A 15,702-nucleotide genomic window follows, 5' to 3' on the forward strand; every position below is an offset into this window, starting at 1 on the left:
GAGGCTGATATTGATACAGATATTTGAGATTTATACACATCACTGACATAAACACACAATACAAACAATCATTTTGCTAATAAGGACTATGTAAGTTAAGTTATTAAAGAATTGACAGTTGAAAAACTACATAATGGCGACACTCATTTATGACCTCTGATTTATCTTTTCCATTTCCTTTTCTGTGATGATCTGGTGTAATATTGACCTGCTATATAATGATGATCACTTTTACATATGTAAGCTGTCCTAATTCACCTCTTCAAGTGACTCATATGTGCCTCTTAACAATCAATAATCAATGTCACAATCCACTGTTTTGACTTTACTATCATGTTTTCTCCAGATTTGCATTCTTGAAACATTGAACCAAGTGTTACACAAAAGCCATAATTTATTATAAGCATTGATTATTCAGGAAAAATTGACTGAGCATTAAGCTTTTTTACAGTTATGCTCTGAGTTCATGCTCATACGGGCTAGAAGGAAATATATAATAAATGACAACAATCACTGTAATAAATCGGGAAGGCCTAGTTATGTGTGATAAGACGTCCTAAAGTGATGCCACAGCTCAGATCTATGACATCACCTTTTTGATGATAAGAAACCAACCCTTTCATCATATCATTGCTTTATTTCCAACAATATAGTCATTTGCATTCCAACACAAATACTACAGCATATGTATATAATATGTGATGCAATAATATCTACACTATGGTTAGGTTATTGATCAGGTAGTTTTCAGGTAAGAGATGCCTTGGAATAACCTCTATGTTAGAAGACTAGTTGTGTTTCAGTGTAAAACTTTGTCTCATCCCTTTTTTTTTCTTCCCAATGTTGTCCGTCCAGGTCTGAGTAAAGGAGTAGTAGCCAACGGAGTGATGGCTCAATTCCAGGAAATGATGCGGCAGCAGCTGGAGAGCTCCATGCACGATGAGCTGGAGAAACTGCTGGACACTGTCACAGGGGCAGAGAAAGAGGTAGTCTAGCTCTCTCTCTCTCTCTCTCTCCTCTCCCTCCGCCTTTCTCTCTGACCATCTGGTTGTGATTCAGAGGGTGGTGGGGTCGCAGACTAACACTGTGAAAACACAAAGTGACACATACTGTGCCACGGTGCCAATGAGGGTTCCACCTTCATGCTCCCAGACACTCACACTCATATGGAATACGTAATAAAATAGCAGTAGGCGAGGTCTTTACGCAAACATTAGCTCATTTAATCAGCCGTCATCATAATATAATGCGTCATAAGAGATTCCCAGCCCAAATGAGACTCTGTAAAAGTGTTCTGTCCGCCCCATTGTGAGTTCTGGTGTTGGGAGTGGACTCTTTTTTTTTTTTTTTTTTTAAGCCGCAGCAGATGAATCAAAACCCTAAGATTGAACCCTCGTCCACAACAGCCGAAACAAAAGCTGCTATTACATCTCGTTGCCTTTTTTATTTTCTTTCAGTGTAAAACAATCACAGACTTTGAGACAAAGCTGTCACTAAATACGGCTTTACTGAACACACACACACACACACACACACACACACACACACACACACACACACACACACATAGATAGAGCATTTTGCAGTTGCCTCTTAGACATTACCCAGGCACGTTTAAACTGCCAGCAATCATAGGAGTTGGAGCGATACACACACACACACACACACACACACACACACACACACACACACACACACACACAAATAACAGTCAGAAGGGACAGTCGGTCAATCACTGGCGAGGTCCAACACTACTCTATATACATGTTTTTTTATACACCATTTTTACATTCGCAGTAAGCACCAACTGTCATGCAGGCAAAATGTATACAAGTATTATGTACATATGCAGTTATAGAGAACACTTTGATGGATACACGCAGGCAGAACTGGGCAGCGCTCCAGTGCAAACAGATACAAATGCTAATATAAAGCAGACCAGTGACAGCCCGTTTACATGGTGATTTATTTGGCTTACCTTTCAGGAATAGATTGCTACTAACACAGTTGAAATTGAACAAAGTTGAACAAAAGGTACTTATATAATCACCAGTGGCATCCTTACTATCGGTGGCTGCAGCAGTAAGCAGCGGTTATACGTCTCATGTCAGTGTGTAATTTCAGTATAAAGAGATGCAAATGTAAAGCAGACCAGTGACAGGATGTTTACATGGTGATTTATTCGGCTTACCATCCAGGAACAGATTGTTCTCTTTACTAACACGGTTGATATGAAAGTGTTTGTCCTCTTCCTTTTTTTTTTACCTAAGTATATTAAAAGCTTATAACACCTAGTAAATATAACCTAGAATAAAGAATTGCAAATCACTCATTGATGGAGGCAATCATTTCATCTCAAGGCAAATAATAGAAAAAAAAGACAGAATATATTATTTAAAATATCTAAATCTTCATAAGGTCTTACATTACATCATGCATCGCGATCATGTTTAAAAGGAAGTGAGAGGCATATACATAAAGTGAATGAGTAACAATGTCTTCACCCTAAGCAGATTTTATTGCATAGTGACCTGATAAGTACAGTGTGTGTTGCACCAACGTCAAACACATGATATCACTTCCTCAGAATCATAATTGTCTCATGTGAACAAAGGTACTTTTATAATTACCAATGGGATCCTTAAAATAAGTGGCTGCCACAGCAAACAGTAATTAAGCCTCAAAGGTCACTGTGTAATTCCAGATGATCAGACCTACTTTTTTAGATTTGAGCCTTTCAGCTGACAGTGCAGCAACAGAGAAAGTTACAGTTTCTAGATCCGTTTTAATGTCATTAAAGTTTAGTAAGAAAGTGTAGTGGAAGGAATGAGAAAGAAGTGTCAAGAAGGATAAGTTCGATTTTTGCCCTTTTCTGTGGTTGAGAACCATAGCGTGAATCATTCCCTTAATTTATCCTAATTATCCAAAAGTCAGGTGTTCACTCTATCAGCAGTGTTTGTTCAACTGCCCTCAATTAGAGAAAATGGATGATTTTGCACTCTGAAAAGCAATTATTACAATTTTCATCTTTCTGGACCAGTGAATTAGGATTGTGGTTTTGGAAACTTCAGTCTACCTTTTCTACAGTATGTGTAAATTCAATCTTTGTGTGTGTGTGTGTGTGTTTTTTTCAGGCATCCAGGAAAGACTTTGAGGGCTTCAAGAATCTCTTCCACAGATTTCTGCAGGTGAAAGGGCCATCAGTAGAATGGATCAAGATACAAAGACCTCCAGAAGAATCGGTAAGTGTAGTTTAATAAGTGTCCAAGTGTGTATGTGTGTGTGTGAGTGTGCTTGTTTTTGCATCCATACTTTGTCCATACCCTTCACGATCCTGTATCTTTGGTTTAGGATTTATCCAGAAAGACAATCATGAATACACCAAGAAATAATTAATATCCAGTGTGAAACAGAAATAACTTCAAACCAACGAGCTGCATTGGTAGAGGCTTGTTGCCACACGTACAGGCATGATGATGAAATACAATCCAGGAAGCCCAATTTGAGTAACACCACAACGATTCTGTAGGCACAGTAATACTATGAGGCAGGGCTTTTACAACTGTGTATCAGTATCACAAGCACAATCATTTCACCCTTAGTGTCAATGGAGAGATTAATGGTAGATTGATACAGTTCACTTTCGAGGCTGCAATGAGTGCTTGCATGTATTTGATCAGTTGGAAAAAGCTAAAAGTGAAAAAGATTTTGGTTTGAATATGACTAAACTCAGGTAGTTACAACATTAGCTACAGAGAATCACAGTCAGACTTTAACATTGCTCAACAAATGTACATGTTACATAAGAAAGTTGACCTTTGATTTACTTTTTATTGAAATTATTCACCATCATAGCACTTATAAACCCTTTCCACTGAAGACACTTTCACTTGTCAGAACAGGAATAGATGTGTCTCATTTAGGTGAGCCAGTTCCAGGCCTCTAGTATTGTGAAAACTTACTGGGACACCTAATGGAAGAGAGCTATCATAAATGTTATTATTAACCTGCTGTGACACGTCATCGTGTGAGCCATAAAAACGGTTTGTTGTCTTTTTGTAACCAGTAGTGTAGCCAAGCAGGTTAAAATTCAAATGAAATCCATCATATCTAGTTTTCAGTTACAGTAGTAATAGACAGTTTCTTCCCTCAAGCAGTCAGGCTCCTGAACTTGAAAAATAAATGAACTGCCACTGAAATGACTGAAGTGAAGCACTTGCACTTTGGAGAAGTCACTTTATTGTTATTTGATTCTTAGCTTATTTATTTATAATAGAAAATCCCACATTGTCTTGCCTTGTATCCTCCTTTTATTTATTCTCTTGGTTTTATTTTGTTTTTATGTATGCAAATGCATGAGAATGACCATTAAAGTGAGTCTGAATCTGAGTAGTGCGTTCTTAGTCCCAGCCTGAGGTCATTAAACTCTCATATCAACACCTGCCAGTCGTCATGGCGTCTATCATGAAACAGTATCCAGAGGCATAAAACCTTTGAACTCTTTTAAAAAGTTTTTTCTGTCACACTTTTTATTTGTAATGTTCATTTTTCTTTTTCACATTTAAAATAAAACACTAATATATCCTCGACACCACTGATTACAGGTAGATGCTGGATTTGAAACACGCACAATAAATACAATCCTATCTAATTAATGGTTTTAATGCCACAGTCAGAAAGAAATGCATGCAATAGGTAACACGTTGCCCCAACAGGAAATACAACTTAAAACTGGATTGGCTTCAACAAAAGGAAGTATGTGCCAGGAATAATGTGAATGGAAAATGTTACTCCCTTGATGACCTCTTTTGATGAGCTCACGAGGAGTTTCACAGCTCTTCCTTTTTAACATTCTCAATCCTTCATGTCCCCAGAGTTAGTATAGTAACTCTAGTTGTTGTAGTTTTAGTAGAATTTTCTTTCTGGGTTGAACTTGGCTCAGATCAAACCGTGAATCATTCATCTGTTTTTACGATACAATATGAGTCATTCCTTCGGTTAATGGGACATTGTTTCATTCCTCTAACACATGGTTCATTTACAAAGTGTTAACCGGAAAACTCCAAGTACAGTAACAAAAGAGTTAGAAGAAGCCCTTATCGCTTATAGACAGGTTCTATTTAAATGTAGGTAACAGATAAGATGATAACCAGGTAGTATTGGTGTTCTTATCATTTTTTCCAAACTCCTGGCAAACTGAAACCTAGTCATGTGTTGCACAACAAAACATGAAGCAATGGCTGTGGAATTTTAGTTATTTTGGGACACTGATGTACTTAAAAGATGAAGCTCTTTAATGTTGTAACAGTGACTGTGACTACTTTTCTCTAATGAACACTTATTGATTAAATTAAGAAACATGATTAAGGATACTGGCTGCTGTTGGTTAAGATGTTCCTCCTTTCTTCTTTAAAAATAAACACCTCTTTTCCCAGTTCTTATTTGGTTTTGTCCGTTAAATCACACACCTCAGCTGTTACAGCACTTTCTTGAGAGGGGGTTAATACGGGTCAGTTGCATGATGGATGGAACAACGTGTTCATTGTCCCTTGTGTCCTATTTCTTCCATCTCTTCGCTGCGGCAAAGTATTAGCGAGCCATAAACAGTGCTGTCAAGAGAAGAGGTTTGATTCCCATCCGAGACACCAGCGATGAAATTGAATGCGTTGTGCTGTTTTTCAGAGATTAGCTGATGTTGTTATCTAGAGCATCGTTGTAGTTGCAGTTCCAAGATCACCAACATTTCAAACAATGAGATACCATGAGTGAAACATTTAGGGCCACAGAGAGACATTTGACAGTACAGTTCAATATATTCAGGTTGAAAGTAGATTAAGGCATGAAACATTTGAGACATGAATTGTGGAGCCTTGACTGTAACTTGGTGGTAGATGATACAAAATATTAAGTTGTTAGCACAGTCCCTTTTACAGAGGCACATTTTCAGGTCTATATTTATATTCTACTGGAATATCTTTATCCTTACCATTACAGTTTATCTTTTACTGGCCATTAATGCAGCCCCTCAGTTCAGCCTCTGTCTGAAACAGGCCGTTTTTAGCTCTTGTCTCTTTAAGGCTCTCATAGTAGTCGGATTTGGCTTCTTTTTCCCGTTCTTTACAAGCAGAAATCACATTTGAAACATATGTGAGTGGTAGGGCTGCACAATATATCGTACCGTACTCAGTTGCCAAGCAGACTACCCTGACAGCCGCCAATCAAAATCAGAGAGGAGGAAACCACCCCCCTGCACATGGAGTGAGTCGCTAACGCTGCCGGTAACAACAACAACGATTGCAAAATGAGCAACGAACAAGAGAAAACCACCGAAAATGAAGACTTGTTGCCAAAAAGAAAAGCAACGTCAGTTATCTGGAATTATTTCGGTTACAAGAAGTGTGATGTCGACCAAACACGTGTTCTGTGTTGGCAGTGCCTTTCATCTGTTGCCACAACGAGAGGTAACACAACTAACTTGCTTGACCATTTACGTCGGCACCACACAGCTCAGTATGACGAATGCAAAGCCAGATCTGAATGTCGTCGTAGTGGCAACAGATGAAAGGCACTGCAAACACAGAACACATGTTTTAATATCGTAATATATATATTGCAGGGTTGAAAAAAAATTGCAATATTAGTTTTTTCCAATATCGTGCAGCCCTTGCGAGTGGACAACGCCAACAGCCCATGGTACAAACTTAACAACAAAGGCTTGGGAATGGACGGCTGTTTGTGGGCTGACATCAGTTTGAGGCAACATTGCAAACGGAGCATTCAGAGCAGATGGAAGCTCTGATTTTTAACTTGAAGATGACATTTTTACATATGTTCGCCACAAATTTGTTTAACATAGACATCCGACATTATATCAGTATATAAATGACAGAAAATCACATAAAGCACATCACATGTTTGTTCACTTTAAGACATTAGTTGCAGTGAGTTTCAGGCAGACAGACTTAATTTCATAAGAAGTTTGCCAAACGTCTCCTCGGTTTCCCAGAATCGACATACAGTAATAAGCCATAAGTTGACTAATGGTGGGGATCAGACTACATGATGTCAGTCTGATAATTGCCTGTTGCATCCTGGCAGAGGTGGAGCATCAGGAATGTAAACGGATAAACATCTGGTTAGCAAAGGGAGGAGCGTACCAGACTTGTTTGCCTTATGACACATTGTGTTTTATGTGCCAACAATAGCACAGAGGCTCCTTTTTTTATGATGTAAACAAGGCAAAGCAAGAGATGAATGATGTGGTTGGTGCTTTTGGGCGGATCAATGAAGTCGGTCTCTCGGATCTTCTTTCCAATCCCGAACGTGTGTCACGACATTACTTAGATTGTTGGAGTTAGCGGTGGAAGAAGTATTCAGATCTTTTTCTTAAGTAAAAGCAGCACAAATGCAAACAATATTTATCCTGATTTTAAAAATGTGACTTATGTAAAGTACAGAAGCTAAATGTAGTTGGAGATTCAAGTAAAAGTACCAATAATGTCCCCTTTCAGAGTGATTGTTTCTATTGTACTATTATTAGTTACTAGTGGATACAGTCCACTTCAAAATCACAGTGTGAGAGTCCAGTGGAGTTTAAGCTTCTTTTTGATGTTTTTTGTTAGTCGCTCACTTACAAATTCAATCAAAGTGCCAAGTCATCAGCACTTCTTTGGGCTTGATGTGCAGGATTTCCTTGTTTTCTTTCACTGAAAAGCACATTTTGTAGGTCATCCATAGTTGGCGGTCACAAGGGATGCTCTCAGTTCTCTCTCCTTCAGTTTCCTGAGTGCTGACTTGCTCTGTTTTTGTGTGAGCTTCAAAGTAGAGGATTGAAAGGTTTAACTGAGTTAAAAGTGCAAACCGAAGTCTCATTCAGTTTTAATCTCGAGAGAGGGATCTTTTGAAATCCGATAGCAGTGTTTTGTGTCAGTCAAAATATTGAATAGTGAGAGGAAGCATGTGAAAACAGGCGGTAAGTAAATGGAGCAGCAGCAGAAGTACGTTGAGTCTTGATTTGCAGGCTGTTTCATACACTGAGGAACTCTTGTCTTCTTTCTCTACTGTAAACATGTCAGTGTAGATAATATGAAACAGAAGTAGGCGTGTCCTTACTTAATGTTTAACTAAATCATTTACATAAAAACGTATAAAACAGATCACCTCATTCATTATTAAGTCAATGTGAAATAAATCCGTTTTTCTTGCTTGTTTTGTCTCTCTCCATAGTGATTTTTTTTTTTTGCTTTCAGTTGACTGAGTTTGTCATCATATATTTTTTTATTTAGTCGTGATGATGGAAAGTTTGACTCACAACAGAACTGACCACGTTAAACGACTGCAGCTGTGCATCGATTGCAAAACATGAGAGCGTGTCATAATTTTAAAAAAAAAAGGGTGGTGAATTATAAATGACAGAAATAACAGGTTGAACAGTGCTCTGTTTAATATAACGGGAAATTATGCAGATATTCTGTCCATGAATATATAATTATAAACATCACAGCCAATAAAATGTTCACAGAAGCTGGAATCAAGGACATGCTAATTTTAGTTCAGACAATAAAGTGTTGATAAGGATTATTTATAACACACATAACATATTATTACAATCATGAAATGGAAGATAGGCTGATGAATTGGTTTAGTAGTTACTATATATTAGGCTGGTATTGAACTTAGATATTGGAAAGTTAGTGTCGTTCAGTATGGATTGGACGCAGAGTGTTTTAACTTTGATCAGGCTCCACAGCAGCTTTTATGAATTTGTCTCAGTGGTTTTTATGAATAGAACTTAATATGAAAACTGTCATGTGTCTTAAACCGCGTGCTTTAGGTTCCCATATATGAGAAATGCCTTGTTTGCTTTCCCCCATCCCCCTCTCCAGGAGGTCAATTGGATATATATAATAATATTTTTAGTTTGAATTTTGTCACATTTTAAATATATTTAATCTAGAAACAATAGGTGATGTCCACTTTCAACATACACACTAATATTAAACTGTTATTCCTTATATGACAGTATTTCCAGTCATGTAAACTGCATATTCCATTTGGATATTACAAATCAGGCCCTATTCTGGATGTAGGATTTTCAGATTAAGCCTTATGTGGGATATGCCCATGTTATTATTCAGGTTTTAGGAGTCATTGTTTGGACGCGTATACAGCGGTTTTGGAAAATGCGCCTCATTTGGGGTTTCAAACCACAGTTTGCAACACACAGCCCTGTTGCCTGTTTACCACCAGCTCTGTGCACTGTTAACAAACCAATTAGCCAACAGTTGCGTGGCTAGGACAGAGATGCATGACTGGCCGGTTGTGTAACACTCTCCTCCTGTGCAGGCAAAATGACACATACTGGAGCAGGAAGGCACACAGAGGGAGAGGAATGAGAGGAGAGTTCGAGAGCTGTTAGGGATGGGCTCTGAAAACGGTGCACGCCTTGTCCACGACAGGGACGGAGAGACTTGGTTAATATCATGACGTGTAGCCGTGGACTGAAGGTGATACTCTGCAGTGTAGCAAACATCATGGGACAATAATGTGCCTGTAACATGAAATATGTATCAGTCACTTTAATGCCTGTGGAGATCTTGTGATTCCTGTTCCCACTGGAGAAGAGGGAAACCCTGAAAGCCCCTTTATCATGTAAACGGGAATATTCATTTTCATTAGCCATGTAAAGAGCTTAGTCTTTTTTTGGAATAATAAGACTATTTTGGGCACTGATATGTTTTATCAGCACAATTCATCAACCACCCATACTGAATGGGTTTTATGTTCTTCCTGTTCCAGTTGATGAGTGTTTATGTTTGATGGTGTCCAGATTAGCAGCCCAGTGTAATAACATGAACAGGACATTTAATACAATATGTTTCCACTGACACAGGCAGGGTCACTGACACAGAGGTTATCCTGCTGTTTCCATTACGCCATTAGAGTTTTTGTCTTTTTTTTTAAGTACAGTACAGTAGATGACATATTTCGTTAACCTTTTAATTGTTGACATTACTCAATGATGTGCACTGCCAATGAAAACAACAAAAGATATGTCCCCCGCCTCCTCCTGCGAAATACAACTTGTTGTTTAAATTGTATTTCTAAAGAAATCTCACAGGATCAGCCGGTTTCATGCCAGGGAATTTTGCTGTTTAGTTTGTTGGCCAGGTTTGGTTCTGTCTCACTGAACTTTTACAAACCTTCCTCTTCAGCTGTTTGCCTAGGACCGGACCATTGAATCAAACACACACACACACACACACACACACACACACACAGACATATATACACACACACACTGACACAAACACAAAGCCTCGTCTGTCTTTCCCCTCCTCAGTCAGTAGCAGCGAGCGTGGAGTAACTGCTTCACTCTCCATTTCCGAGCCGCCTCATTTGTGTTCACGAACTCCGAAGCTGCAGAAAGACAGACAGAGATGAAGAAGATTAAAGATGTTGGAGAGGACCAGGAAGAGATGAATGAAGCGCACAAAGAGGAGGCTTTCCGGAGTAAATGAGCATTACATAAAGAGAGACAGAGACAAGATGAGAGCTTGGGATGGGAAAAGTGGCGAGACATGTATTGAAACAGGGAACATAAAGTGACAGTGAGACACAGTAATGAGAGAGAGGGAGAGAGAGAGAGAGTGTGTTGGGAGAGGGTAGAGGGTAAAGAGGCATCTTTTGGCAGTATCATATCCCTCCAGAGTAAAGAAGAACACAAGGAAAGCTTACCTTTAACAACCACTGCCAAAGACAGCCACCAGATTCAAAAATCACTCTCAACTAAATTAATGATTCACTAGCTTTTTAAGTCTATGAAGACAGTTTTGACACAGCTCACCCACCCACCACAGAGACTAATAGTAATGACATGCTAGCCCGCTGCAGTAATAATTTAATTGGTATATTTTTGGCATCTAAAGGCATATTTTCAAGTCGTGCAGACAAGTGAACTGAAAGGAAAAGAGGTGAAAGGACACAGGGGATCTCTTTTCTCCAATTATAAAATAATAGAGTCAGTAATATAGTTATTAAACACAATCACAGGCATTGCCAAACATATACTTTTAATTGTGTCTTGTTATATGTTAGTTTTGTCATTTAATAAAACCAAAAACATAGAAAAATACATAGTCATCACAGTAACTTCAATTTCTCAGTTTAATTTATTCTTTGACTTAGCCAATATTATCTTAGCTTTAATCAATCACATCATATAGTCTCAAAAAACGAACATTAAGCCAAAATCAAGCTTTCAAATAATAGTCCTAACAATTTCTCATGTTCCTTCTGCTCTGTTTTCATATGCAGTTGAGTATGCTGCACACAGACAGGCTCATGAGCTGTCAATGTCAGGAATGCTACTCTTTTTACCAGACTTCGTTCGTAGTTTGCCAGCGGCTAATTAAGGAGGGTGTGACAGATATTATGTGGAGAATGTGGATCTGACCCAGCCAGTTAGAAGGAACCACTGGATTTACCTGCCCTGAAAGTCACAATCATGACTAAGTTGCACACACTCATAATTACACCTGTAGATATTTTTACACTGTTGTAAATGTACACCTGCCTAAAAAACTGTCTACACACCACTGGGAGTAAATCTTATCCTGCACTACTTAAATACTGTCATAGCACTTAGCATTGTAATCTTTAGATAAAGGAAACTGAGGGACACACTCAGTCATCTGCTCAGTTTGGTGTTTAATGTAAACATATTCCTGCATGTGTTTTGAGGTGGGTCGGGAAAAGATCTGAGTCTACCTTTTTGGAAAATTGGACAGCTGCTTTTGAAGATGAAACAATTACTGACAATTAAAAAAAAAAAAAAAAAAAAAAAAGTCCCTGTAAAATATCATAAAAATGATTGTCACTGATATTTAAGGTGAGTCTGAGAAATAATGACATCATTGTGTATTTGAGTGTGGGGGAAATGTGAGATTCAGATAAGAACAGACAAACGTTTGGTTTCTGACTGTTGAAACATTTACAGGAACACATAGATATGAAATGTAGCGTGGAATATGTGAAGCTGTTTCACTTTTCCTTGAACAGTTGAACTACTAAGTATTACATCAACAAGTGATCTTTTTTTTAAAGACATGTTTCAAACAGTACTTTAGTTAAAGACAGTCTGCACTGAATAAGAGGCACAGCACAAAGACGAAGAATAAAATATAGAAGCATTTAAAAATGAAGATGACTGAAAAAATCATCAAGGCGTTGCAACTTTTGGTTTCATTATGAATAACTGAAAAGTTAGCGTACATACACCGACCAAAGTTACTATCATAACATCCACAGAGTTTGCAACACCGAAACATGCAAAGTCAGTTAAGATTTTGACCGTCTTGCATCACATCAGACAAATCTCTTCACACACACTGTATAAAGCTAAAATCCCCATAAGAACTTGTGTTAGCTCTTAATTATGACTGTTATGACTAATTCTGTAAAACAATAGCATCATTAAGAATCAGTAAGAAAGAATAAAGAACAATAAATAGTACAAAAACAATAACAGTAATAGTATATAATAAAAATAATAATAATAATGATGATTGTGACATTATTTAAATTATCCACAGCACAACAGTAATATTGGAATTGAGCGGTAATGCACCAGAGATGATATTGTTATTGCACATATTAAAGTGAAGGGAAAAAAAGAATATATATGTCTGACAGCTGTAGGGAGGAAGGACCTGCGATATCGCTCCTTCACACATTTTTGATGAAGAAGTCTGTCGCTGAAGGAGCGTTCCAGTGCAGTCAGGGTGTCTTTCATGAGGTGGGAGTCGTTATTCATTAGAGAAGACAGCTTGGCCATCATTCTCCTCTCTCCCACTACCTCCACCGGGTCGAGGGGGCATCCCAGGACAGAGCTGGCCTTGTTTATGAGTTAGTCCAGTCTCTTCCTGTCTGCAGCTGAGATGCTGCCCCAGCAGACCACCCCATAAAAGATGGCTGATGCCACCACAGTGTCAAAGAAGGTCTTCAGGAGTGTGCCCCCTGCACTCTCCTGAGCAGGTAGAGTCTGCTCTGGCCCTTCTTAAAAGTGCATTGGTGTTATCGGACCAGTCCAGTTTATTGTTCAGGTGAACACCCAAGTACTTGATGTCACCATCTCAATGTCGATTCCCTGGATGTTCACCGGTGACGGAGGGGAGTGTCTTTGCCTGAGGAAATCCACATCCAGCTCTTTGGTCTTCCCCACGTTGATCTGGTTTCTCAGGCACCAGTCCACAGAGTCCTGCGTCAGTTCTCTGTACTCTCTGTTGTCCACATCAGTGATGAGGCTGACGATCGCAGAGTCATCAGAAAACTTCTACAGGTGACAGGTGGGTGTGGTGTGTGTGAAGTCTGCAGTTTAGAGGGTGAAGAGGGTCCATTGATGGGCCCACCAGGAGGCGGAGATGGACAAGGACCAGCCTCTCCAGGGTCTTCATCAGGTGGGATGTTACTGCCACCAGCCTGTAGCTGCTGAGGTCCTTGGGGTGTGGAGTCTTGGGTACCAGAACCATGTAGGATGTTTTCCATGGCCGTGGCACTCTCCCCAGCTTTAGGCGCTCAACTGTCCCGCACAGCTGGTCTGAGCAGGACTTCAAGAGCCTGGAGCTGATGCCGTCAGGACCAGCCGCCTTCTTTGCCATAATCCTCTAGAGCTGGCTCTTCATCTGAAGTGTTGTGAAGTACAGGTTGGAGTAGAGGAGCTCTGTGGTGCGGGGTTTGGGTGGAGGTGTTGTGTAAACAGGAAGAGCAGTGGGTGTCGGCTGTGAATTAAGTGTTGTAGTCAGAGGGATGTAGGTGAGTGGGGGGATGGAGTAACATACTGGAGATGCCAATGGGGGGGGGGGGGGGGGGTTGCAGCAGTGATGGGGGAAGGGCAGATGTCTGCTCAAACCTGTTGAAGAATGAGTTGAGATCATTCCCCCACTGTTGGTTGGTCCCCCCCAGCCTGGGAGTTGGGTTCCCTGTAGCCAGAGATGGTTTCAAGGCCTCTCCAAACTCCTCTGATGTTGCTTTGCTGCAGCTGATCCTCCATCTTCCTCCTGTAACAACGTTTCCCCTCCCTGATCTTTCTCCTCAGCACCCTCTGCACAGCCTTCAGCTCCTCCTTGTTTCCTGACCTAAAGAATCTCTTCTCCTTAAGGAGAGCCTTTATGTCAGGGTTAATCCACGGTTTGTTATTGGAAGAACACTGTACGGTCTTGGTGGGTAGAGTGTTCTCCACACAAAAGTTAATGTAGTCAGTGATGCAGCTTGTGGGGCTGTCGATGTCCTCCCCATGAGGACCACGGAGTTCCTCCCACACTGTTGTATTGAAACAGTCCTTCAGAGACTCATCAGCTTCGTCAGACCATCTTATAACAGTGTGGGTGACGCCTGGTTGCCTGTGTACGAGAGGTTTGTACACAGATCTTCCAAGTGGAGGGAGGGGTAAAATGACAGTTTGTAAAAGCTTCCCACAGTCTGCACGTACAGCAGCACAAATGTTACGTTTTTTATAGTGAAGAATGATCGAGCTCTGCACCACCGCTGTCCTTGGGTCAAGGACTGTGCACAAGCTGTAGGAAATAATGTTGGTATGCCCGACAAAATCCTGCAGAATGAGTTAACGGCGTGCAGCACTGTGAGCTTTTAAAAGGTCCTGTTTCCTGTTTTTTTGTGATACTGTTCTGCACTTGTATGTACCTAATCAAAGTTTTATGTTGTTTTTTTTTAGTTGTTTGTTTGTTTAGTTTCCAAAAGGAGGAGGGTGGAGGAATCTTTCTATATGTATTATCTATGTAAGAAGGATTTTCTCTTATCCTATTAACACCTTCTGTTCCTAACCACAACAGCAGTATTGCTCTCTAGATAACAACGTCTTTCTGTTGGTCATTTTATTCACTACTTTAGTTCAGACTGAAATATATTAACAAAGATAATTCAATTACACCAACAAGAGAATGACAATTATGGTTTTAAAGTAGGGCTGCAGTTATTTTGTCATACATGATAGTAAATTGAATATATTTGGGTTTTGGGGCTGTTGGACAGGCTTTTTAACTTGCCCAATACTTTGGTTTATTAATACCCGCATAACTAATGAAATTCACATCAACCTGAGCTATACTTGGTTTCATTGTGCTAAAAAGTGAATGTTAATGTGCTAACTAGGCTAAACCAAGAGGGCGAATCTGCACCAGATAACACCAGATAACATCAGCATGTTAGCATCGTCACTGTGAGCATGCTGATGTCTACATTTAGCTGAAAGCACAGCTGTACTTATGTGCACCCTCACAGAGCTGTTAGCATTCAAATATTAATATAAAGAAGAGCTTATTACTGTATGAGGGTTCACATTGATGCACACATAGTTTGTATAATCATTCTCATCATATATTCAAGCATAAGTCAGTTATATTACACTCTCACACCATGGATACAGTCATTTAACCACTACAGCATGGCAGATGACAGGCTCTTTTAAGTTTGGACATTAATCATTCTCTCACATGTACGAGTGTGTTTCTGATTTCATTGCAAATACTTGTAATAGCTGCTTGTTAATCTTGGTTAGGCAGCATGAAGCCTTTAATACTAGAAGTCATATGTAACCTTCATTTTAGCAACCAGTCTCTCATCAGAGAAGCAGTTCAGCAAGGTCAAATCCAAATTAAATCATTTGTTATGCAACTCTCTTAGTTA

The 15,702-nt window shown here is 39.5% G+C and overlaps 1 protein-coding gene across 1 annotated transcript in view; it reads left to right on the plus strand.

Annotated features, from left to right (window-relative positions):
- ugp2b (UDP-glucose pyrophosphorylase 2b) overlaps positions 1–15,702 on the plus strand; it is a 39,539-nt gene that overhangs the window by 4,019 nt on the left and 19,818 nt on the right. Inside the window, exons 2-3 of the mRNA XM_053332886.1 lie at positions 856–986; positions 3,135–3,242. Of these exons, the coding sequence (XP_053188861.1) occupies positions 888–986; positions 3,135–3,242 (207 nt within the window). The 5' untranslated portion in view covers positions 856–887. The remainder of the gene's footprint in view (positions 1–855; positions 987–3,134; positions 3,243–15,702) is intronic.

Source organism: Scomber japonicus, chromosome 14 (assembly GCF_027409825.1).
Source record: "Scomber japonicus isolate fScoJap1 chromosome 14, fScoJap1.pri, whole genome shotgun sequence".
Taxonomy (NCBI): Eukaryota; Metazoa; Chordata; class Actinopteri; order Scombriformes; family Scombridae; genus Scomber; species Scomber japonicus.